Source organism: Hipposideros armiger, unplaced genomic scaffold (genome assembly GCF_001890085.2).
Source record: "Hipposideros armiger isolate ML-2016 unplaced genomic scaffold, ASM189008v1 scaffold_74, whole genome shotgun sequence".
In the NCBI taxonomy this organism is placed as follows: domain Eukaryota; kingdom Metazoa; phylum Chordata; class Mammalia; order Chiroptera; family Hipposideridae; genus Hipposideros; species Hipposideros armiger.
The window spans coordinates 4,425,892-4,450,536 of NW_017731424.1; the positions used below are offsets into that span (position 1 = coordinate 4,425,892).

The following is a 24,645-nucleotide window of genomic DNA, read 5'->3' on the forward strand; positions in this document are numbered from 1 at the left end:
CCAGGCTCGGGTTCCATGGGCTCCATGGTTTTGTTCCTGTCTCTCCTGCCAGAGGATGAACAGAGGGAGAAGTCGGTCTCCCACCAAACGGTCCAGCAGCTGGTCCTGGAGAAGGAGCAAGCCCTGGCTGACCTGAACTCTGTGGAGAAATCTCTGGCTGATCTCTTCAGGAGATACGAGAAGATGAAAGAGGTCCTGGAGGGCTTCCGCAAGGTGTGTGTGTGTGTGTGTGTGTGTGTGTGTGTGTGCGCGTGCGTGCGCGCGTGCTCGGGGGACGGGGGCGGTGGGAGAGAGCAGACCAGGGGGAGAAAGATAAGTGGGGCTTCTAGAAGGCCATCCTCGCAGGCTGGGGAGTCAGACTTAGCTGCCTGAGGGTATACCTTCATCAGAGAGCTTTTGGGGTTCCCAGCACTCCTCGGCATTTCTTCTGTGGGCTCGAGCCCTGTCCTCTGTCGTGTCAGAATGAAGAGGTGCTGAAGAAGTGTGCCCAGGAGTACCTGTCCCGAGTGAAAAAGGAGGAGCAGCGGTACCAGGCCCTGAAAGTGCACGCAGAGGAGAAGCTGGACAGGTATTGCGGTCGGGCTGCTTCCACGGCAGGGCGGGAGCCCCGATGGCGCCCCTGACCTTGGCCTGGAGAGGGCGGATCATTTTTTCAGTACAGTTCAGTGTAATTTGTGACAAGTGCATTTTTCAGGTAACATGCATTTTATAAGCGAAGGATGCACGTTGTCATTTCCAGAGCGCCTGCTCAAAGTACCTCGGCCTCATGAGAATGGGTGCTTGGGATGGGGGTTTTCATGGGCTCCTGTGCTGGGTCTTTGTTGCTGGGAGCTGGAGCCAGATGGTTTCCTCTGCCCAAAGTTGGGGAGGAAGGTGTCTACAGAGAAGGGTGATAGTTGCTGAATCCTCACCCCCATTCCTGCAGGGCCAATGCTGAGATCGCCCAGGTCCGGGGCAAGGCCCAGCAGGAGCAGGCCGCCTACCAGGCCAGCCTGCGGAAGGAGCAGCTGCGAGTGGACGCTCTGGAAAGAACGCTGGAGCAGAAGGTAACGGGCCCGGGGCGGTGGCCTCCAGGCAGGCAGGGCTGGCCAGACCCTCAGATTAACAGAGGCTGGGCTTCCATTGCAGCTCCCTGGGCAGAACCCACACAACAGCGGCTCTCCCAGGACGAGGTCATGCTTAGTGACATAGCCATGCCCTCCCTCGGGAAGAGCCAGCTTACCACCAGCTCTGAGACTGGCCTCCTTTCTGCCTTTCCTGGAATAGCTGCTACATGGCTGTTTATTTCCCTTTTTCATTCCTTGTCAACAATCATCTACTTGTCAAATAATTGTTAAGCACCTACAGTATGCCAGGCATAGTATTTTAACCACAGCAGCCACTGTGCTTACCGATGAGTGGATGGTACCCATCAGGACCACCAGTGGGTAGATGCAGAGACAACTAACTGCCTGGTGCAGAATATGGGCTGTGTCCTCTTCTTTCCGTGCATGGGGGAGGGTACTCCTGAAGGCCCTCAAGCTTGTCCCCAGGTTTCCTGATTTACAATCTAGTGCTCGGTCAACTGTATACACCGTCTCCCTGGGAGTCCAAACAAGAAGCCCCTTTTGCCCAGGAGTGCCATATGAGTCTGAGTCTGGGTGAGTGTGGGCCAGGTATTCTCCCTCCCTAGGTGCGTTCCCAGACATGCAGCCCGATTCTGATTGATTTGCTGAGCCTTAGGATTCCCCAGGATGGTCATCAGAGAGCCCAGTGGCGTTGGTTAGAGTACTTCTCATGCACTGGGGCCTTGATGGGCAGTGGTGGGGTTCCTTTGTTAGGCAGGTGGCATCAGGACTCCATCATGTATCCCAGATGGCCTCTGCTAATCCAGAAGCACCCAGCGGGCCTCAGATTGGAGCCCTCTTGTGCCCACACCCACCCAGGTTCCAGTGGGGCTGGCTGGGGCCCCCAGGGGTACCTGGGCCAAGCAATACTAATTTCTGCATTGGCACGTCCTTTTTCTCACTCCACCTACGTGATGCCAGGAACGAGCCCTGGGACTCGGGAGACTCGGGTCCTCGCCCCACCCTGCCATCTAGAATGGCCCTGGGCCAGCCTGGCCCTTCACCTCAGTTTCTAAATTTGTAATGTTGGAGGATTAAACCAGAAAATCTAGAAGGTTCCCTCTAGCTCCAGGCTCCAGTATTGAATGAATTTCCCTGAGGTCCAAGTCTAATTGCAACTCCGCCTCCTGTTGACTCTGTCCCACAGTAGGTTCCTGGTCATCCAGAATTCACACAACTAGAAACTCACGTTACCAGACCATTTTCATTCTTTACCTTTTCCTCTTGGGATGAAAAAGACACATGGCCACTGGGAAGCTCAATATCAGAGAATCTATATTTTTACAAAAGAAAGAATCTGGACTGTGCTCTATGTGTTCAACCACCCGTATTTCCCAGGCTCTGACCGTTGTTCTCAGCAGTAACCACAGAGATAAGCAATACGGTCAGAACCATCACATGCCAGCACTTACTCAGTATTTACCCGAGCATCACTGCAGTTTTAGTGTTGAGTGCGTGTTTATTTTTATTCTTTGAATGATGATAATCCACAGTAGCATATTTGGTGACTCTTGAAAAGTGGAATATTTTTTTAAATTGAAGACCACATTCCCCAGTCATTTTGGGTATAAAAACAGTTGTGTATCAGATGCTTCTAGCCAAGAAACATAGCAATATGATTGTTTCCTCCTATTTCCACCAAGATTGGATGGTGTTTAAATTGCATCACATTGGTGCAATTTAGGTAAATAGAGGTAAAGTGCGAACCAGGATAGATGTTTTCAAGGCACCTGGACTGTTCAGACTATTACAGTTGCAAAATGAATGTGATGCTAAGTTTTCTGGCGAACTAAAAGACGAGGAAGAAATTGGATCACACAGTGTCGGGTAACAGAAAAGGCTGGAAAACATATCTGGAAACGTAATTTTGCCCTAAAAGAAAGCTCAAGAGGAATGAGTTAATCACATGAGTTCTTCCCTAAAGGACTCTAAGTGATTTAGAGGGGACAGTCTCTGTTTTTAAAAGATTCAGAAGCGTGATTTCCCCCCGGGCAGTTCTTACGTGAAGGCATTGGGCATTTCACCCAGTCAGGACTCTGTAAAGGTTTTTGCGCAGGGAGCTGAGCTCTGTGATGGAGCAGTTCGCTAGGCGGTGGGGCCGTGGGGCCAAGATGGAGCATGGAGAACCTCCAGGAATCGATAACTTGTGGGTCTGCTAGTGCCTCTCAGCCATCAGTCACTAGACGTGATGTTTAATAAGTAAAATAGCAAAGCTGTGGAGGAGCCAGGCTTGCCACGTCTGACCAGCGCAATGCTTCACCTCTCTGAGCCTCGGTCTCCTGACTGAACAGTGGGGATGATTGGCTTCCATGAAGGGGCCAAGGTGAGAACCGAGTGAGACCTCAGTGCTGGTGTGTTTAGCATGCTGACTGGCACACGGCACATGGTGCTCCAAGAAGATGAAACATCACCATTAGCAGCCCCAGCAGCGGCAGTGGCGGCAATAATAGTAATTCAGGATTAGTGGTTAGTGCTGATTCCATGCAGAGCCTCAGCTTCCAATGGGCATTTCAGCGCCTCTCAGAATTGAGCCTCTCAGAACCATAAACTCGAGACGGGAGGCAGGCTGAGGTGATGTTTCTGCCAGGGCTCTCTCCTGGCAGGGGGGCTGGTGGCAGGACTGCCTCGAAGACTGAATCTCTCCTGCACGAAGGCCGGGTTCTTCCCAGGCACTGCCACAGTGATGCGTGGCAGCAGGAGCCCAACCCGGAAACACAGGACACATGGCACCAGGCAGGAACATGTCTTAGGAGGCTCCGTATTTCCAAGGAGGGGCCTCAGTACAGCCTTGGCTTGTACAGGCTTGTGGTTAAGATTCACCTTCCAGGGGGACCTGGAGGGAACGCTCGCTGCAGAATGTCCCCAGAACACTGGAAAGATGTAGCCCCTTAGAGAAGGCTGTTCCAGGTGGGCTGTTAAGCCAGGTCAGCATCTAGCCCATCCGAGAGCAAAGGCCCGCCTGCCAATGCCAAGGTGGAGGCATTGTCCTGTTCTTAAAGAATGTACAGTGTCATCAGATCATTGGTGTGAGGTGAACATGAAAGTGTTTCCTCTTGATGGGGCTTCAGAGGACAGGCAGGGCATGGCGTGAGGAACCCCTGAAGCCGTCTGCGTCCCCACGACCCCTGTATCACAGCACTGCCCATTTGGCTTTCTCTAAATAATGCCAGTGGTCCCCATTTGAGTAGAATTGCTGAACCCCTCCTGGTGGCATTTCTCAAAAGAGCCACAACAGCTCACCCCAGCCCATCCTTTTGTGTCTGCATCCTTCAAAGGCAAATAAAGGGAAGAGAACCAATACTCGTTAGGCCTTTATTGTGTTCTGGGGAACTTTACATGTCTGACCTCATTTAATTCTCAGAGACAGATGTTCATCAGCCACCTTTTAAAGATAAGGAAGCCAAGGCTCAGAGAGGTTCTGTAACTCGCCCAATGTCACACAGCTAGAGCTGGGATGTATATAGATTGTTTGACTCCAACTCATTTCTCAGGGGGACCAAGGGGCCTGGAGGACTCCATGGCCCTAAAAAATCCAATGGCCATTCTGATTGGCTTGATTTCAAACAACCAAAGGTTTCAGCAGCCTGTTTTTGTTTTGTTTTATTTTGTTTTTGTCTTCACTTGCAGAACAAAGAGATAGAAGAACTCACCAAGATCTGTGATGAACTGATTGCCAAAATGGGGAAAAGCTAACTTTGAACCAAATGTTTGGACTTGACCGTTGCGTGCAATATGACCGTCGGCACACTGCTGTCCTTCCAGTTCCAGGGACAAGCTCTGTTTTCACTTTTCGTATGCACTACTGTATTTCCTTTCTACATAACGTTGATTTGATTGTATGCAGTACTAAGGAGACTATCAGAATTTCTTGCTATTGGTTTGCATTTTTCATAGTATAATTCATAGCAAGTTGACCTCAGAGTTCCTGTATCAGGGAGATTGTCTGATTCTCTAATAAAAGACAAATCGCTGACCTTGGCTTTGCCCTTTGTCCATGAGTTCCCAGGGTGAGCGGCTTTTGGATGTAATATGAACATGTACAGCTTGCACAGGGACTCTTGCCTTAAGGAGTGTAAACTTGATCTGCATTTGCTGATTTGTTTAAAAAAAAAGAAAGAAAATGCATGTTTCAAATAAAATTCTCTATTGTAAATAAATTTTTTTCTTTGGATCTTGGCAATACGTGTGGCTATGATTTATTTTCTGGGAAGCGTTGAGCCTTTTCTCGCCTTTGTTAAATCCTATCAGATTTGGCCTTTCGCTCTCCTCTGTCTGGGCTTATTTCTTTGTCCATAGATTTAAATAACATCTTCGTGATCTTCGCTGAGTTTGTAAGTTGAAACTAATGAGAAATATTGACTTGCCACTTAAATAATTAAGCGAATACATTGAATTGGCTTGGATTTTGTTTTTACAAAGTCTCTATGACTTTTAAGGGGCAAAATCTATTTACCTCCGTTGGCTCGTGGAATGAGTAATAGCTGCCCCTCTTTCTGTCTGTTCCCTCGGTGTGTGCACATCAACCCTGCATCGTTCACCTCTAAAGGAAACCCTGAGCAATTACCGGTGGGAGACTGGTAATTAGGCCACTTTGGAGATTAAACTAGGGATATGTGCCTGCCGTTAAATTCCTTAATTGCCCCGATTTCTCTGGGACCCCAGATTGAAGGGTGGGTACATGGCGGGAGGGAGCGGGTGGAAAGTGTCTTGTTTCCCAGGACTGCCACACCAAATTGCCACGAACTTACCAGCTCCAAACAACATAAATACATCCTCTCTCACACTTCTGGAGGCCAGAAGTCCAAGGTCAAAGTGTTGGTGAGGTTTGTTCCCTCGAGGCTGTGAGGGAGAGCCTGTTCTGTGCCAGGATTGGATCCCAGGTCTTCAGTGATGGCAAGGTCCTTTGCATCCCCCAGGCTGACAGTTTTCTTCAAGGAAGTCCAAGCAGAAAGTGGTGGAGAGAGAAGGCATGGGGCAGAAATGCATCCTGGCGCCTGCTGTGACCTCCATTCTAGTCTGATTGTTGGCCCTGCCTTGAGTCTGGCTGGCCCCCCGCTGTTGTTTTTATGGACTAGAAAACACCTGCTCTTCGTTCAGTGGACGGAAAAGGCCGTGGGGCTCGCCCAGGCTGTTGCGAGTGAATGGCTTTGCTCTTCCTGGCCGTGGCAGGTTTCCCTTGCAGTCAGGGGTCCCATGGCACCTCCCCAGGCTGGAGGCACCCAGCCAGGCTTCTGAGCTCCCTGAGCTGGGACAGCAATGGCAGAATCTGGAGAATTCCCAAGTCTCTTGTGGGTTTACAAGGACCTGGAAACACAACTTGGAGATCAAAAGCAGTAGGACTAGGCAAAACCCAGACTCCTTGACCCCTCTAAGCCCTGGGAAATCTGGCCCCTCACCCCTTCTGACCTCCGTTTCCCCTTTCCCACACGAGTGCAGGCAGACTGCCTCTCCCTCCAGCTGAGCACATGCTGTGCCCTCTACCTGGGACACTCACCCTGCGCAGCGCCCTCTCTCAGCGCATGTCCACTCCCTTAGAACTCATCCTTGATGTCACTTCCTCCAAGGAGCCCTCCCTGAACCCTCAGGCCTGGGTCAGTGTTTTAAAATGTAGGTTTTATTATTATTCAGGTACAGTGAGGCTAATAGATCAGGAGGCAATCACCAGAGGAAAGAGAATTCGTTAAAGGAGCCTGTCCCCTTCCAAGAGGGGGCGCCCCACAGGGCCACATGGGGAAGCAGCAGGTTGGGCAGGCCGCAGAGGGAGCCGTGAGGCAGCGTAAGCAGGCTTAGGATTGGCTGGTTTGGGTCATTTCAGCAGGTTCTGGGGCAGAGCAGCTCACTCTAGTTGTCTGGTACCTGGCCCTGGGGTGATTAGGGTAGGGGGACAGTGGCCCTGAGAGGAAGAGCCCCTTTCAAGAGGAGGTTGGGATATGGACTCTAGATTGGTTGGTTTGCGTATGGAAGGCTCACTTGTAGGCGAGTCCTTTTCTGTCTCTAGGATTCGGCTAGCCCTGGGAGGGACATCTCTCCAGAGTCAGCAAGGCCCCATGATGTCAAAGCATCAGAATAAAGAGACATGCTTAATCCAATCAGTTGCCCCTCCAGTGGGAACCTGCAGCTCACTGGTCCCTCACCCTGTGCACTGTGAGCCCCAGAAGGGCAGAGGCAAACCCCCAAAAGGAAAAGAGGTGATTTTTAAGGGCAGCCCACAAATGACCTTTTAAAAATAGTTATGTAGTTAATGACTATTAGAAATAAACCAGCATACTGAGTATGTTATTTCACTGATAAAATAAATTTACTTTAAAAACATTGTAACAAAAAATTGTCAGTAAAAAGGTAAGCCCATTCTGCAAGAAAAGTTTTATGTAAGTAGTGTTCCTCCAGGTGATAGGAGGTTATGAAATTGAGGATATGAAATCGCTATTCCTGGCATGGGCTATTGCTAGCCTTAAACAATCTTGAATTTATTTTGTATTTTGTTAAGGTTAGAGCCTTGAAGAGCTCTTAGGGTTTTGCCAAAGCTTGTTGTGTGCCTTCACCTTGTCCCCATTTCATCCCCACCCCATAGCACGAGAGCCTAAAGCCAGTGCAGCTGTCATCACCTGTCCCAGTCCTGGCTGCACCAACCTGGAAGTCTTGGAATTATAGGGTCAGCAGTGGGCAGAGCTAAGGAGTGGTTTTGCCTGAGTTTTGGTTCACAGACCTGAAAACTAAAGCTCGGAGTCAGAGAGAGGACTTTCCCGAGGCCACACAGCAAGTTAGTAGTGGCCAGTGTGTGACCCTGTCCCGTGCTCTTTTCCTATTGTTGGGACCACCCCAGCCATATAGGACTCAGCTCCAGGGAAGGACCCACACCTNAAAAAGAAATAAACCAGCACACTGAGTATGTTATTTCACTGATAAAATAAATTTACTTTAAAAACATTGTAACAAAAAAATGTCAGTAAAAAGGTAAGCCCATTCTGCAAGAAAAGTTTTATGTAAGTAGTGTTCCTCCAGGTGATAGGAGGTTATGAAATTGAGGATATGAAATCGCTATTCCTGGCATGGGCTATTGCTAGCCTTAAACAATCTTGAATTTATTTTGTATTTTGTTAAGGTTAGAGCCTTGAAGAGCTCTTAGGGTTTTGCCAAAGCTTGTTGTGTGCCTTCACCTTGTCCCCATTTCATCCCCACCCCATAGCACGAGAGCCTAAAGCCAGTGCAGCTGTCATCACCTGTCCCAGTCCTGGCTGCACCAACCTGGAAGTCTTGGAATTATAGGGTCAGCAGTGGGCAGAGCTAAGGAGTGGTTTTGCCTGAGTTTTGGTTCACAGACCTGAAAACTAAAGCTCGGAGTCAGAGAGAGGACTTTCCCGAGGCCACACAGCAAGTTAGTAGTGGCCAGTGTGTGACCCTGTCCCGTGCTCTTTTCCTATTGTTGGGACCACCCCAGCCATATAGGACTCAGCTCCAGGGAAGGACCCACACCTGGGGAGCCACCTGGGCATGATTTGAGTACCCATGGGGCCTCTCACTGCACGTGCGCGCGCGCTCGCGCACACACACACACACACACACACAGTGTCCTGGGCCCCGATTCTTATAGAACCAGCTTGCAGGCTCTGAGGCCTAGACATTACAAAATGCCAGGCCCCAGGAGCCCTGGGTCTACACTTTCCACCAAGCGAGGTCAAGGATGTGTTCAGAGTCACACAGCTAGTTAGTGCCAGAACCGGACTCGAGATAGAGTATTATTTCAGTGTACCCATCTGCCTCCCCATACATGTGACTGGCTGGAATGGGCTGAATTGGACAATCTGGGAAGTAGTGAGCTCCTCATCCCTGGACATTCAAGGAGGAGATGGGCATCCCGCCAGAGTCCCTCTATAAGGGCGATTTGGGTACAAGGTGGTTCTAGCTGAGGCCTGTGCTCCATGCGGTCTGGTGTCTGAGCCACTGAAAGCCTTTGTTCTTGGGGTTTCTGACTTGTCTGGGCCTGTGGGGCTAAGTTTCTGCACATCTTGGTACACAAGGCACCATCAGGAAAGGGTCTTGAGGGAAAGGTGCTAGGGCCTTTTCCATTTATTTTTATTTGTTGTCTTTGCACCCAAGAGCTGCATGGCGGATGTATGTGCAGAGATCTTTGGGGGTGGGCTGAAGCCCCCGGATCCTTGGGCTCAGACCCTGTAGGGCATGATGGACCTAGCCAAGTCCAGGCAGGGTTCCTGCTTAGGAACTGGGGAGTGTGGCACCCTGGGACACTTCCCTAGAGTGGCCACTAGAGAGCGCCCAAGGGCTGCTCTCCGCTGTACCTCAGACGTGGTACCTGAGGGATCCCAGCTGACTCAGAATGGACATGTTGGTCCAGGACAATTATTTCAAACCCTTTAATGGGGACCTACATTCCAGGGACAGGTAGCTGGGAGAAGTTGGAGGGAGCAACAAAGGAGTGAATATGTTCATTTGTGCAAAGATGTCTGAGATGTGACTGACCCACACAGAAGCAGATGCACACACATGTGCATATGTGAACATGTATGTATACACACACACACGTGTGCACGCACCGCCCACCCATGCACAAAGGCAGAGCGGTGGGTAGGTACTGGTACGTCCAATTATCCAAGTCAAGAGACGTTAGTTGAACCGGTCTAAGGTCTGCATTTGGTTGTTGGGCTCTGTGGAGAGAGGTGGCTAAGCTGCCGTAGAACACCCCACAGTAACCAACTGCTCTGCAAAGCAGAATGTGGGTGACAGGAGCGGGAATCCCAGAGCTGAGGGTGTGAGGAGGGAGGTCCATTCAGAGGTGCCTCCCATGTATATAGTAGTGTTTTGCAGTTTCTAGAACTCAGCGACAGGCAGAGCAGGTGCGTTCCTGTTCTGCTTTATCATTTACGTGAGAATGCCCTGGAGGAAGCCCGTCCTCAGGTCTTTCGGGACTTGGGTGAGCCAGGACTTTGATGGACCACGGTTCCCAGGTGTAATAGATGTGACCGCCTCCTCCCCTTCCCCCAGTTCAAGGTATGGGCTTTACAGGCCAAGTCGCTGAGGACACCACCAGATTCTGCCTTGGCCCCTGAATGAAGGCTCATGGCCTTGTCCCTGACTTTTAGACAGTTCTTAGTTCCTGGGGGCAGCAGATTAAAAAACAACCGCCAACAAAATAAACCATCGGGCATATCTTCCAGTCATGTCAAATTCTCCAATTTTTATATAAATGTTTTTGTCAAAACATGTCTGGACACTAGGGCTAGAAATACAGCACCTCGGCATTCCAAAGCTGGGAGGTATCTGAGAAGCTTCTAGTCTAATCTTTTCCAGATGAGGCCTGAGGAGGTGGGGGCCGATGCCCACTGAGGCCATCTTAGAGAATCTCCCAGGTTACCCCAGGAGCTGTAAGGAAACATGGCACTATGGGAAACAGGAATGGCACCACTCCGCTCAGGAGGGAGGCCGAGGAGGAAGTGTGCTGCACCCCAAGTGTGTGACACCCCCGTGGTTGGTCTCTGTGACACACCACGCCTCCTGTTGCCCCCATCTATGTGCTGAAACCAGGCCTGGAACAGGAAGTGCTCAGAACCTTTCCTGATGTTGCCATGGTGCCCACGAGAACCCGGGGAAACCAAAGGCCAGCTCCCCTGCCAAAGTACCTTGGCCCATAAAAGAAAAAGGGTGAGCCCCAGATGTCACCAGCGCTCTGAGGATTCAACCTCAGAAGGTGAACAGCCCCCTGCGATCGATCCTGTAATTTGGAGACCTGTACAATGAGAACGCCTCCGTTTGACAAGCTCCCCGTGTAAACGCACCCTTGGTGGGCAAGGGCTTTTGGGGCAGGAAGTATGGCTGGTGCTTTTCACCCACTTGAAAACACTTTCTATCCCTAGTGACTGGCACTGCTTGGACTTGGCAGGGAGGGGCTTCGGGGGTTCCAGGCAGGGAGGCAGAAGGTGTCTGGGAGCCTAGGGACCATCACAAGTGGCAAATTATATGATCAGCCTCCTTTGGTTTCCACCCCTTGGGTCAGGGTGAAGAATCATGGGTTATCTCCTATTTTGCTTTATCTGAGCCACTGTCCCAACACAATAGAAGAGAATTACCAATTTAGTAATGTGCTTTTTAAAAGCTGGATATTCTTTTGATTTGATAAATAACCCACACTCCAGGCTTTACTCATTGTGACTTTTGTGACCAAATATAGATTCTTCAGGCCAGCCTCCTCCATAATATTTTGAAAATTTGAAATTGACCTGTTTTATCTTCCAGGTTCTTCTTCCCTGTTCCCCGGGTAGTTTCCACTGTCATTCATGACAACGCGGAATCCGGTAAGTAGATCTGCTCCCCAAGAGCGCAGGCAATGGTGAGGAGCAAAAGTGCCTGGTTACAGTTGGATGTCCAAGTTTCCTTGAGGGGATGGGTCCTGCACCATGGGCGACCTCAAGCTTTGTCAGCTGACTGCTGGGAAGAAGGTGTCCGAGTCCTGCAGTCTGAGCCCACTATCTACGTCTCACACTTCAGCAGGACTCTGTCTAGATCCAGATTCCAGTTTTCAACCACCCACCATGTTCTAGGCACTATACTATTCCAGCCATAGTTCCCAAACTTTATTTTATCTTATCATTTTAACATCACCACACCATCATCATCATTATCATCCTCATCCTCATGATCATTATCATCATTCCCACTTCACATATGAGGATCAGGAGGCTCAAAAGGTTAAATGGCTTATCCAAGGTCACACAACTAGTTAGTGGCAATAAGCAGATTTGAACTCAGAGCCTCTGTTTCACAGCATGTGCCTCCCCACCACGCTGCTGGTGGCTGGCGCGGCTGAGGAGCAATTGCACCCATCCCTGTGCGTCCTCCTGGTGCCCTTTTCCTGGCTGGGTTTCCTTAAGCCACCACGTCTGAGGTCTTCATCCAGGCTGTGTGTCCTGCTCCCTTAAGGAAATCGTTGAAAAAAAATGTCTAAGGAAAAGTCCCTGCCCGGTGACTTTTCCATTCCTGGGTGTGTACCCCAAAGAATTGAGAGCAGGTGTTCACACAGAAACTTGAATACGAGTGTTCACTGCAGCACAATCACAACAGCCAAAAGGTGGCAAGACCTCAAGTGTCCACCCGCTGACAAATGGATGAACAAAATGTGGCCTATCCACAGAGTGGAAGGTTATTTGGCTTTAAAAAGCAATGAAATCCTGTCACCTGCTACAACATGGATGAACCTCGAAAACATTATGCTGAGCGTAAGACACCAGACAAGAAAAGCCCACACATTGTATGATTGCATTTATATAAAACACCCAGAATAGCAAATCCGCAGCAGCAGAAAGCAGATTAATGGTCCCTCAGAGCTGGAGGCAGGGGATTTGGGAGTGGTGGTGGCTTAATGGGGACAAGGTTACCTTTATGGGGTGTTCAAAAGGCTCTAAACTGTAATGGTTGTACAACACGGTAATGTACTAAATGCCAGTAAATTTACACCATAAAATGGATAAAGTGGTAAATTTTATGTTTTGTTTATTTTACCACAATAAAAAAAGAAGTCATAACCCAGGCTCTCGTCAGTTTGGCATCTCCCTGAGTCAGTCACATGCTAAATTAAGGACTTAAGGAACAGTTACTTGAAGCATAATTCTCTCTCTGCTTGTGGGTTCCTCAGAGCTACCTGCCAAGAATCAACCTTCTCCCTGGCCTTCGCCTCTGGCACTCCCTACCCTAGACCCTAAATTCCAAATTACTCTGTAGCTGGAAATCCTCAGTCTTCTCAATATATTTTGCCTTGAGAAGATGGCTCATGAAAACATTGGCCACGTTTGAAAATTAACCGGCCTTTCAAAATGTGTCTTGATTTTCTTTCTACTGTACAATTTGGAAAACCTGATGGTTATAGGAGGGTGACAAAAAAAGAGTTTCTTCCTTTGTTTCCCAAAGCGGCACAACACTCGGCTGGAACGCCGGATAGCGGGCTCAACCAACCAGTGGCGTTTCCCCAAAGATGCCTTCTCCCAAGACCTGCTGGCGCTCTCCCAGCAGAGCAAGGATGTGAACGTAGACTTTGATGATGCGCTGAAGGACGTAGACAGGTAGGGAGATGGAAGGCTCATAGTAGGAACGCCCCTTTGGGGCGGATCGCATTTCTGGGCAGTGCCCCATGGTCGGGCCATTCTGATTGGGCAGGCGGGCTGTCAAGGCACACATTTGTGAGGAAGGCTGCCTTTGGGACCACCCTTTAGGGATGCACAGGGACACTGTGACCACTTCCTCTGAGAACGTCTGCGGGTGGTGATGAAAGTCCAGAGAGAGGCTGACCTTTTTTTCTTCTAGATTTTCCTTTGCATTGGGAACTTTGGACCCTAATGGGATTCTAAGTGTGTCAACTGATTTGTTGACAAACAAAACTTAGCTGGTCCTGGCTCAGTGTCTAAACCAGTCTCATGAATGCACATTTCCACCCAGTCGATTGGCTTCCGTTGGTGGGGAGCTGCCCCCCACCCCCAACTCCCAAGACATTCTGAGCAGGAGGTTTGGAGTATCACTTTTCCGTGTTACGAGTTCTTTCTTGCCTCTCCCGGGGACACAGAGCTGAACCCTACCGCAGAAGACACACTTCACTTCCCCAGTGCTTTAGACCTTACTTGATGTCACTACCCTCCTTAGGCTGGCAGCACCTGCCTTGTGAGCACACAGTCAAATCTACCTGAGCATGGCCTGTGCCCCAGGGCAGTGCCTGCCACAGAAGAGCTGCTTGCTCCACGTTTGCTCAGCAAGAAGCCAAATCTTCTCTTTCTAGACTCACTGGCCAGCCCTGCTCCAGTGCCCCTCCCACCCCCACAGGTGACTGGATCACATTTTTAAATACACCAAAATCCACCTGCGTTTGGGGTCTAAATTCTCTGACGAACCCAGCTTAGAAAAATTGAATGCTGTGCATCTCTATTCCTGGCATTGGCTATTGATAGCCTTAAGCGAGCTTGAATTTGTTTTGTATTTTGTTTGGTTAGAGCCTTGAAGAACTCTTAGGGTTTTGCCAAACCCTAAGAGGGAACTTATTCTGTTCCCTCGCACCAGGGCCAAGCTGGGCAGGGGGACATAGGCAAACTGACCCAGAAAACTGACAAAGGTCTGTGAGATGACTGAGCTAAGCTGGGACGGGGAGCGGGAGAGGGCGGAGGGTGGCCTGAGGGGTGGGGCACAGAACCCTGAAGATGATGGCAGTTGTGCTGGGCTTTAGAACTATAAAAAAGCAGCCTATCAGACAGGCTTAGAATCCCTTCTCCTCCATTTACTAGCTCTGTGACCTTTAGTCAGTGGCCTAACCTCTCTGAGCCTGTTTCCTCATTAGTGAAGAGGTGATAATAGCTTCTCCCTTGAAGAGTTGTCTTGGGGATGAAATCCAAAAATGCTTAGCACTGTTTCTGGCAAATAGCAGCTGTTCAATAAATAGAGAGCTATTATCTTTATAGCCTAAGCAGCAATTTTAGTGATTGATCCTAGTTATTTCATTTTGGAGTGTGTCATCCCTGTGCTCTGCCAGCCAACCAACCCATATTTCACTCTGCCTCTTAGCCCCTCCCCGCTATCAAAGCATCTTGCTGCAACACGACAAATTCTCCTCCCTGCTTGGCGATGCTGGGGGGGTCTGGCTCCAAAGGCAGGCTGAGGCAAGGAGGCGCCCTGGGCGGGCCCAATACCCCTGTGTCTGGCAGTCAGCTGGTCCAGGCTCATCTCAGCGGCAGGTCAGGCTCCGCGAGCCTCTCATCCTCCTCCTGAGACAGTGGGCTAACCTGGCCATGTCCTTGTCCTGGTGATGGCAAAAGGCAAGAGGGCAAGCTCATTGCACACGTGCTTTTTAAACCTTCAGCCACATCACATCCGCTAACATCCCATTAGTCAAGCCAAGTCACATGGCCAAACGCAATGTCAATGGGCGGGAAATCAAAGTGGAGTTTTGCAATTAACAAGCCCAATCCCTGTGGATGGTTTGCTGCAGGAAGTCCATATGTCCATAAGAAACATAGAATTTCCCCTTTTCCCCTCTTGTTTCTCCATCATCAGTTATTCCTGGGGAGCGCATGAGCCCCCATCCTAACAGCATATTCCCAACACCCTACATTGCCACTGCATCACAGGCCATTTAGTCCCAAACAATGAAGAGGACCACTCACGGGTGCCACTCAGCTCATTGACTTTTCCATTGGTCTTAAATTGAACGCAGTCCTTGCAACCCGCAGAGCCTGCATAACAAAGGTGCATCTGGGCAAGCAGCCATGACACCAGGTGAAGGCAGTGTGGCTGCCGCTGTTGTCTGGCGTCTCCCAGCTCAGCCGATGACAGTGATGTTTGTGAGGGCAGCTGAACTCATGAGCATTGCCCCATAGTTTCCAAAGGCCGTTGCTCCGTTTTGAGATCACAGTCTGAACTCCTGACCTTGGCCAGCTCTTCCCAGACGTGTGGCCCAAGCCACCAGGGGGTATTTAGGCTGGCTTGGGTGAGATCCAGTGCTCCTTTGGATAAACAACTCAAGCTCTCACTGCCTTCCTGAGGCTGAGTCACTTGTAGCCACCCTCTCCCTCGGAAAGGGCAGCACATGGTCGATATTACCCTGGACACAGGTTCCCCCACCCAAGCACTCTTCCAGGCACCCTGGCCCACAAGGCTGCTGGGATCACTGAAAACAGCACAACAAAGATGACACTGACCAGATGCGGTCATCAAATGTCCCTTGGATGTTTGGCTTTCTTGGGATGACTGTCTTCAAGCTGTGACTTTGTGACTCAAACTTTGTTTCATTTCCTTGCTCAGTGGGATGAATATAGTGTTTACGAAAAAGCATCTTATCTTTGCAAATCGTTCAATCAATGAACGGGCATGTTTTGAGCCCTTGAATGATAGCTGTGCTAGGGTTATAGCAGTAAATAAACCCTGAATCTGTCTCTGTGGAATGCAGAACCTGTTACAGGGGATGCATGAGTAAACAGGTGACCCCAAGACACTATAGAAGGAGTATTAATGGGGGTGAGGCCAGGGAGGGCCGCTATCCCAGCCTCCCCAGAGAAAGCAACGACTCACCTTATTTGGAAAGGTGAGTGGGAGGTCGTCAGTGAAAAGGTGAACAGGTGAGTACTCTGGGCAGAGGGAGCTGTGCGTTCAGGTGAATGTAAGCAAGAGACAGTGGGTGAGGCTATTGAGAAGGGCTAGAGTAGGGAGTGCAGACGGACTCAGCAACAGGAATAATCAGGAGCTTGTTAGCCATGCCAAGGAATTGGGGCTTTCCCCCAGGAGCCCTGGGGGGACACTGAAGGACCTCATCAAAAGAAAGTCCAGACCAAACTTGAATTTCAGATGGTTCCTCAGGCTGCAAGGTGGAAAGTGCATCAGAAGGGAGCACACCAGAGGCTGGTGATGGCCAGTGACTGGGGGGAGACATGGCGGCTGGGACGAAGGTCTTAGCAATAAGGGTGAAGAGGGATAGATGCATTCTGAAGATATTTTGTCAGATCTAGGCAAGTGAGCAGATGTGACAGCACTCAGTATGCTGGCCTGGGCAACTGGAAACTGGTAGAGCCATTTCCTGAAACAGGAAACCTTGGCAAACGGGCAGGGTGAGGTTTGGGGTAGGTTCTGAGTTTAGTTTTTGGACACATTGAGACCGGGGAGTGCATGACCCCTAAACAGAAGTATGCGTGAGTTAACTCCCCAGAAGTGCCCAGAACCCTTGCTTCTTTAGTAGATAATTATTGAGCACTTACTCTGTGCTAGACATTGTCGTGACACGTACCAAAAGAGCTGTCATTCAGGCGGCCACATGCAGCCTCAAATCTCCTCGCCAAGCCCTACCCACAGACTGGAAATGGGAATTAACGTTTTGATCCAGCCATCAGACCGAGATTATAGTTCATCAAGTCGGCAGACAAAGGGGTACCTGAGGAAACTGTCCCAAAGGGCAGGATAGGACAAGATTGATGAACTGGGCGCTTTAGGGCCGCTTACACTGGAGTGATACAGGTCGCAGTTGGAGAGAAAGATCAGTATTAACTCCTGGATGTTTTGTTTGTATTTTTCCTTGAGGTTATGCTTTTCAAAAATTCAGAAAAAAGTCCTCGAGAATTTGAAGAACGAGGCCATCCGAAGTAGGGATGCAGGTGAGCTCTTGTTACCCGTGGATTCCGTCAGAAAGTTTCTGACCTCAGGGTACCTGTGGTCTCTCTAATAGGAAACAGATCATAAGCCAGGCCACCAGTCTGTAAGTTGCAGCTCCTGCCCCCTGCACAGCATCTAACATGTAATAGGTGCCCATAAATATTTGTCGAATGCATGGTGAATGAATCCAGGCTGGGCAAACACATTTTCATTCCCTCCAGAAAAGTGAGCTCATGAGAACTCTGTTCCTTGGTGATGGGCCTTTTACTATGTTGCCCTCGGCTGTTGCCTTTCAGGTGGGTAATAATTAGGCACCAATAGCCCAGTAGCTTTCAGCAGGAAACTGGGCACTGATTTTGTTCCCCAGGGGATGTTTGGCAGTGTCTGGAGACTTTTTTGGCTGTCACAACCCAGGGGGCAGGGTGCTACAGGTATCTAGTGGGTAGAGTCCAGGGATTCTGCTCAACACCCTAAAGTGCAGACAGGTCCCACCACAGAAAATGATCAGGCCCAAAATGTCAACAGTGCCGAGACTGAGAAACACTATAATGGGGATGGCAAAGTGAGGCCCCAGGAAGTGTCCCAGCCAGCGTCCGTGCCCCATGAAGACTTTTCCAGTTCCCCAAGTTGGAGGGCAGCCCATGAGCCCCTGACGTCCTACAGCCCTTGGTCGGCCACCCTCTTGGAGGTTTATCCCTTCCTATGTTACCTTGCGAGTCTGCACATCTTATCCCCCTGGGAGCCAGTAAGCTCCCTGAGGCCCACACTGTCCTCTTTGTCACTTGGTTCCTGGAAGGCTACAGTTGATCTTGAACAGAGGAAGAGTGAATGCACCTTCAGGCAGAAGTGCTATTGAATCGTTTGCTCAGCGTTATTTTCTCTCCTCAGTGGTGATTCTCAAATGTCTGGGCTCAGAATGGGAGCTCCACCTGCCCCAGCTTTTTCAGTCCAGGACCTTGACCAAGCTTTACCTGGTGGCCGTGGGAGGGGGCACCACCAGCCCCACAAAGGATCTGGAGAAGCTTCTGCAAGGTACTTTCTCTCTGGCACCCAGGATGGAGCTCCAGACACCCTTCGGTTTGAGAGATTCCAGCTCAGCGTTTGGGACTGCAGTCACACTGGGAGTTAAGAGAAAGGCCCAGGATTTAACCTCAGTCTCCTTAGCCATAAAACAGGGAAAGTAGTTGTTCCTATGTTGTGTTGAAGACTAGAGGAGATGTAGAGGGGTGAGGGTCTAGAACAATGCCTGGCATGTAGTGAGAACTCAGTGAATGTCAGTTTTTATTCTCATAGTAACCCAATCTTGTCCAGCCACTAAGATGGAGGCTCTACCTACTTCTTTGAGAAGAGAAAACAGGTTGTGTCTAGTCCTATGGGCTCTCCGGAGGGAAGGTGTAGTTCTGACGTCTGTGGCTTGTTTGGCCCTAAGGATGCTGGTTAGAGGTTTACACATGTGCATCAATATTGTTTTTCTTTCCCTCTCTCTTTGCTTTTCTTGACACCACCTCACTCCAAAAAGTATTTAGGTCCCGTCTTTCTTTTTCTCCTTTTTCAATCCTAATAATCCCCAGTCTCCCCTTGTCTGTCCCGTAAATTCCTTTTTGAAACCTTGCCAATGTCTGCTCTGGGTAATATAGATTGGCATCGCCTCAGGACAACTTATAAGCAGGTGCCATGGAAGAGTCAAGGCCTCCTGAGCCAGCCAGTGTGCCAGTCAGGAAGGGATTACATTTCCAGAACACGGCAGCAACGCCCTGTTATCCCAGAGCCAGACAGCCTGCCGGAGCCCCCAGTCACTGTCCTGCCCTGAGCCTGGAGCGAGGGCCCAGCTGTCTGCCGGCACCTTCCGGGCCACAGGGCCTCTGGCTCAGCCCTTCCAAGCTGAGCTGCGAGCTGAGAGCAGGCTGTGGCTTTCCCCACGGAACCGAAGCAACCTGCCCGCTTACTCCTGATCTTTGCTCTTCTAAAGAGATCGTCCCGGGGCCTTCAAGAGCAGGACTGAGCTCTTCCTCCCATATCCTCTGTGCCCAGGTCAGAGGTCTCACTAGGCAACCAATGAAAGGCCCTGGGGACCCAGACAATGAGTACATTGAAAAGCAAGAGGCTTTGGAAGGGGAAACGGAGCTATCATTAACATCAGGGTCTTTATCGAGTCTCAAATGGCCTCCCTGAAAAGACAGGATTTGGTTTTGCTAAGACAGCCCCTCCAAACCAAGCCCCTGCTAGAGGCTGGGCTCAGCCGGGAGGACATCCGTGTAGGTACAGACATGAAACCCTAGTGCCCGGGCTGTCACGCCTGTCCAGGGTCCCCCCTACCGGCATTGCCAACTGCACCAGGCCCTGGGGCTCGTGTCGCCATGATTTTCAATGGGTACAGTCACAGCCTTCATGTTCCTTGCAGTGGTGGGTGTTGGGGAGATGCAGCCGCCTCGATTGGCCCTGTGCTGGTCACACAGGTGTCCCAGCTGCTCATTTGCATTCCACCAACAGTCCGGGGTCATCTGTGGTTCAGCAGGTTCTCTAGGAGAACCCTCTAAGAAGGAGTGTTCTTTTACTAAAAATGCACCACTTTGGTTTCAGAGCACCTCTGAAACATGGGATCTCATTGTCACATTCCTATCAGGTTTTGAAATTTTACTTAAAATGGAGGGAGTGTTGAACTTCTGTCTTCCACTTACTCTGGCCCCGCTGACAATAGTCCTTCCTTCCTTCCTCAAATGTTGAGTGCTTAACTGATGCCAGGCATTGTGCTAGGAATTTAATCACCCACCGTGATGATAAAGTGTGACAAATAACACTGTACATAATGATACCAACTCCCACCTCCTGAGTGCCTACTGTGTGTCAGGCATGCAACCGGCGTCATCTCCTTTACTGCCCTCAGTGGGGGTGAATGAGAGAATGGAGCCTGTGGATGGGAGGCTGTGCAGAAATCCAGGAGAGGAAAATTATCCAGAGCCAGGAGCAAGGCCCTGCACTTAGTAGGTGTTCAACAAGTATTTGCCGAGTGACAGCCTGAACAGAGCCAGGGGCCGTGAGTGTGGTGAGCAGAAGGCTCGGTGGCCTTGCTGCCTGAGGAAAATGGACCTTTGTTCTCTCTCTCGTTTTCTTCAGGCTTTGTAGTTCTGAAGTGTGACATACTTTTTGGCTCCTGACTCATGTCATTTTTCATTACCTAGAACCTTGAGCTCACTAGGCTTTGGGACGTTAGTGATGGAATCTGTTTGTTCCATTCATTCAGCTGGTGTTTACCCAGCACTGTGTGTGCCAGGCTGTGTCGGATCCTGGGCATGGAGTGGCACGTAAACCATTCAGTGTGACTGCCCAACAGATAATAAACCAACAGATGATGTAATAGCAGGTGGCTGGTCCAGGAGGAAAAATAAAGCCTGTTCGGGGGGGTGGGAGTGCTACCTTACACATGGGGTCAGGTGGGCCCCTGACGACGGAGGGGACAAACCACGAGGAGGCAGTTTGGGCGCCTAGTGAGCCAGAGACTAGTGGGAGGGTCTTGGGGACACTGGAGGGGCTTTGGCTTTGGTCCAAGAGTGGGGGACGCCACTGGAGACCTGAGCGTAGTGTGTGTTATAACTCACATTTTAGAATGACTCTGAGTGGGTGGGGAGGATGGCGGTGGATTGGGCTGTCCCTTTCCCTCCTCCTGGAAGCCTTTGGTGGTGAGGGGCCTCTGTTTGCAGACCTGAGGGGCCAAGTTTTAAGAGCCATGGGGTGGGTGCCTCAGTCCCACATTTGTTCTGCAGCAGGGGGTCGTTTTGCTCCCACCTCGAGGAGGTCTGAGCCAACGCTCGAAGGGCGCAGAGAAATCGAGGCCCAGCCCTTGACCTCAAACTGCTCACGGCCTCATGGAAGAAAGGGGGAGCAAAGGGAAGGGAGATGGGGTGAGGAGGCTGGTAATAAATATTTAAAACCAGTGTGAGCGTCTACTTCCCAGTTTTGACCATCACAGTGGCTTCGTAAGGTCACTGGGGAAAGGGCCGAGGGGCAGATGGGGACTCTCTGTACCATTTTTGCAACTTCTTGGAAGTCTTAAAGTATTTCAAAATAAATAATCATTTCAAAAATGCATCTACTAAACAACCAAGCAAACAGACACAAACCAAGTACAGTGAGGTTCATGCCAAGATCAAGGCTGTGCAAAGGGTGGTGGCGCCTGACCCTGTACCCTGCACTGTTCACTGTGGCCGTCACATCTGAATATCCTTATTTCATTATCTTCTCTAGTGCCAGCTCCTAGGAAGGTCAAAGAAAAACCCCCCATAAAGAAGATGGTCATTTCCTTGAAGATCAATGACTCCTTGGTCACCAAATGTGGTAACGTAACGTACGCTTGTCTTCATTTTCTGAGACTGTCGCTGAACAAATAGCCCTCCCAGATTTTAAAAACAAACAAGGAGACCTGACAAACGTTCAGTGCTTCCCTCTTACGAATAGCTTCGTGCAAAGAGAGGAGGGGAAAGAAGGCTGGGGCAGCTTGGGAAATGAAGAGGGTAAAATGCTGCTACAGAGAGGAGCTGGTCCTTGGGAGAGGCATGAGGGGCGCAGAGGAGGGAGGACGTAGCAGGCTTCTCAGAGAGACCCAGGGAAAACATACCTGTCCTTCAGGGGGCACTCAGCCCCGGGGTGCTCTCAGGCCCACCCTTGCCCCGCCATAGCACTTCCCACCAAGGCTGGCTTCCAGCAGCAGAAGCCTCCCTCAGGGGCTTCCCTTGGGCTTCCCGCTCCCCATCCCATCCTGGCCACGCAGAAACAGACTTCCGTTAGTGCAACAAGCATGCTGTCACGTGCTGCCACCATCTATGAGTCGGTGGGTCGGAAAATCAGCCCCGGAAGCCCTGGCTGGGCCAGCTGTCCTCGAAGTGTGTTGGTCCATACCTCAGCACCATGTGGGATCAGGCAGAGCTGGGACTAAGCCGAGTCCCTCTGACCCTACTCACAGGACTGCAATTCCTAAACGGCCAAATTATCCTGGCCCCTCCCAGGAGTTCTTGTGGCCTTAACCTTCTTGCAGACCCCAGATTCCGAGGAAAATCTGCTGTAATTTCCATGTCATCTCCAGAGAAACAGCTGTACCTACATGCCCACCGCATTCTGCACGTATTCGGGTGGTCACCTCCCAGCACAGGCCATGGACCCCAGGTTAGGGGAGAACCCCTGAGGCACAGACCCTGACGACGGGCTCACAGGAGTATTCTTTCAGCAGGAGCCCAGTTTCTTCAGCTTCATCCTCAATTCCTTTTGGGAGGCAGGGAGCCCAGGCAGTATCTGCACCCAAGTCAGAGCGGGTGCATTTTCTCTAATGGCATCTCGCTGCCCAGCTAGTGGACACTGGAGCATCTAGCACAGAGGGCACCTGTGAGTGAGGGGTGCGGGGTGCGGAGCCCCACACTGACGGCTCTCTCTCTCTCTCTCTCTCTCTCTCTCTCTCTCTCTCTCTCTCTCTCGGATGCTGCCTCCCCAGCCTTCGCAACGGCCCTGAAGAACCTCTACTCGAGCCAGGTGGAGATGGACTTGGACGACATGCCGGGCGTGCTGGCCTCTGCTTACATTCTCCAGTTCAACAGCCTGTTTCAAAGGTAAGGGGATGGGGTGAGATGCCCACCAAGGCCAGCCCTGGGAGAAATCAGAAAAGGGTCTCCTGACCCATTTCATGGAACACTCCTCTTCCGGAGGCCAGGACATATGGGGTCTCTGCATAGAGAGCCACTTTGAGTCTGAGACACTATTTCACACTAACATGTTATCAGCTCACCACTGAGCCGTCTGTAGCAATATGCTTGATTTAACAATGATTCTTGACTCACAAGAATGAAATGCAAAGAGAGGGGATTTGACACCCAGGAGATATTTTTCGGGTATGCAAAGGGACATCCCAGTAGCACTCAAACCATGCTTACCAATCTCACCTGTACTCATCTTTGGCTAAAACATCTCTCTCTGTGTAGTACACACACACAAACTGGCCATGTGAAGACAGGCTGAGGTTTCCTGCCACTGTCAGGGCACATTTTTTCCCACTCATTTCTGACAAAGCCTTGTTTTTTCTTGTAAATAATGTTTCTATTTTTACAAATGTCACATATGGTCATTGCAGATCTTACAGGAGAGAGAAAAATGCAAAGGTCAAGGTCAAAATAGCTCATCAATCTGACTGCCTGCCCGTTTGGGGGCACAGCCTTTCTCCTGGGCCTTCAGATTCCACTGGCCCACCTCAGGGAGGGTCCTCCAGCCAAATGTCCATACCCCTCAGACGAGGCTCCGTCCCCGGGAAAGGGCTCTGCCACTGTCCTGGTGTTGAATGAGGACCTCTGGGGCTGCCCGCCTCTCTAAAAGCAGCCTGGGGTCCTCGGAAGCAGCACTTCTGTCTCTGCAGGTGTGTGACCATGATGATGACGGGACTCATGCCAGACAACATCAGTAACTTCTACCTGACCAGCTGCAAGGTGAGAATAACCTGGACAGGGCATGTGGCCCCTGGGGGACCCAGAAGAGCACCCAAACTCTGGAGTTTCACTGCCCAGGTCCAGCTCCAAAAAGCCTACCTGGAGGCACTAACTGAAGGGTGCCAACACTTTATTTTGCCAAGTGAGCAATTTTGAAAAACCACTTTATTTCTAAAAGTACATTTTAACAACCCCAATAGTTGAAAAGCTTTGGTCTGGGGGGAGGGGGGAACAGCACAGTCTTGCCCACCAGAACAGCAGGGCATTGCTGGAGTCGAGTGAAATTTGTCCCCCTGGCATCAGTCAGCATGTCAGTGATGGGATGTAATCTAACTCTGAGAAAACTGAGACCCAAGTTGGGGAGCAAGCAGGCCAGGGTGACCCAGCGTCTGAGTGGTTGTGCTGAGTCTGAACCATAGGCCTCCTGATTCTAGCCTCCCCCTGTGAGGCCACCATTGACCTGGATGGACACTCATAGTCAAAGAGACACTTTTTGTTGTTGTTGTTTTAAAGATTTTATTGGGGAATTGGGGGAGGGGAACAGCTAAGTTGTTGTCCTTCAATCCTAGCTGTGGAGGGCGCAGCTAACTCAGCTCCAAGTCCAGTTGTCATCCAGCCCCTCCCCACCCCCCACCTCCGCCTTTGGCAGCTCAGTGGCAGCTCAGCTCAGGCACAACTCACTGGCCCATATGGAAATCAAACCGGAGACCCTGTTGTTAGAGCTCGCGCTCTTAACCAACTGAGTCACTCGGCCGGCCTGAAAGAGACACATTTGACTGTGGTGTTCGGTTCATGCACCATCAACATGTCATGGTGCTATTCTGATAGCATCTAAGGATGTTTTAAATGCCTATTTTGTCAAAGACAACCCATTGTCCTCACCGTGGCTCCACTGGTCATTGGAAAGTCACTCGGCAGGTGGAGTCTTTGCATTCCAATCAGCATTTCTCAGC

The 24,645-nt window shown here is 50.4% G+C and overlaps 2 protein-coding genes across 2 annotated transcripts in view; both read left to right on the plus strand.

Annotated features, from left to right (window-relative positions):
* TACC2 (transforming acidic coiled-coil containing protein 2) overlaps positions 1-5,209 on the plus strand; it is a 166,333-nt gene extending 161,124 nt beyond the window's left edge. The window contains exons 18-21 of the mRNA XM_019642916.1: positions 53-213; positions 462-568; positions 926-1,046; positions 4,734-5,209. Of these exons, the coding sequence (XP_019498461.1) occupies positions 53-213; positions 462-568; positions 926-1,046; positions 4,734-4,799 (455 nt within the window). The 3' untranslated portion in view covers positions 4,800-5,209. The remainder of the gene's footprint in view (positions 1-52; positions 214-461; positions 569-925; positions 1,047-4,733) is intronic.
* Positions 5,210-11,389: 6,180 nt separating this feature from the next.
* Positions 11,390-24,645, plus strand: part of BTBD16 (BTB domain containing 16) — a 37,771-nt gene continuing 24,515 nt past the window's right edge. The window contains exons 1-7 of the mRNA XM_019642967.1: positions 11,390-11,413; positions 13,023-13,174; positions 17,160-17,233; positions 18,120-18,263; positions 21,474-21,563; positions 22,711-22,825; positions 23,623-23,692. Coding sequence (XP_019498512.1) covers positions 11,396-11,413; positions 13,023-13,174; positions 17,160-17,233; positions 18,120-18,263; positions 21,474-21,563; positions 22,711-22,825; positions 23,623-23,692 — 663 coding nt within the window. The 5' untranslated portion in view covers positions 11,390-11,395. The remainder of the gene's footprint in view (positions 11,414-13,022; positions 13,175-17,159; positions 17,234-18,119; positions 18,264-21,473; positions 21,564-22,710; positions 22,826-23,622; positions 23,693-24,645) is intronic.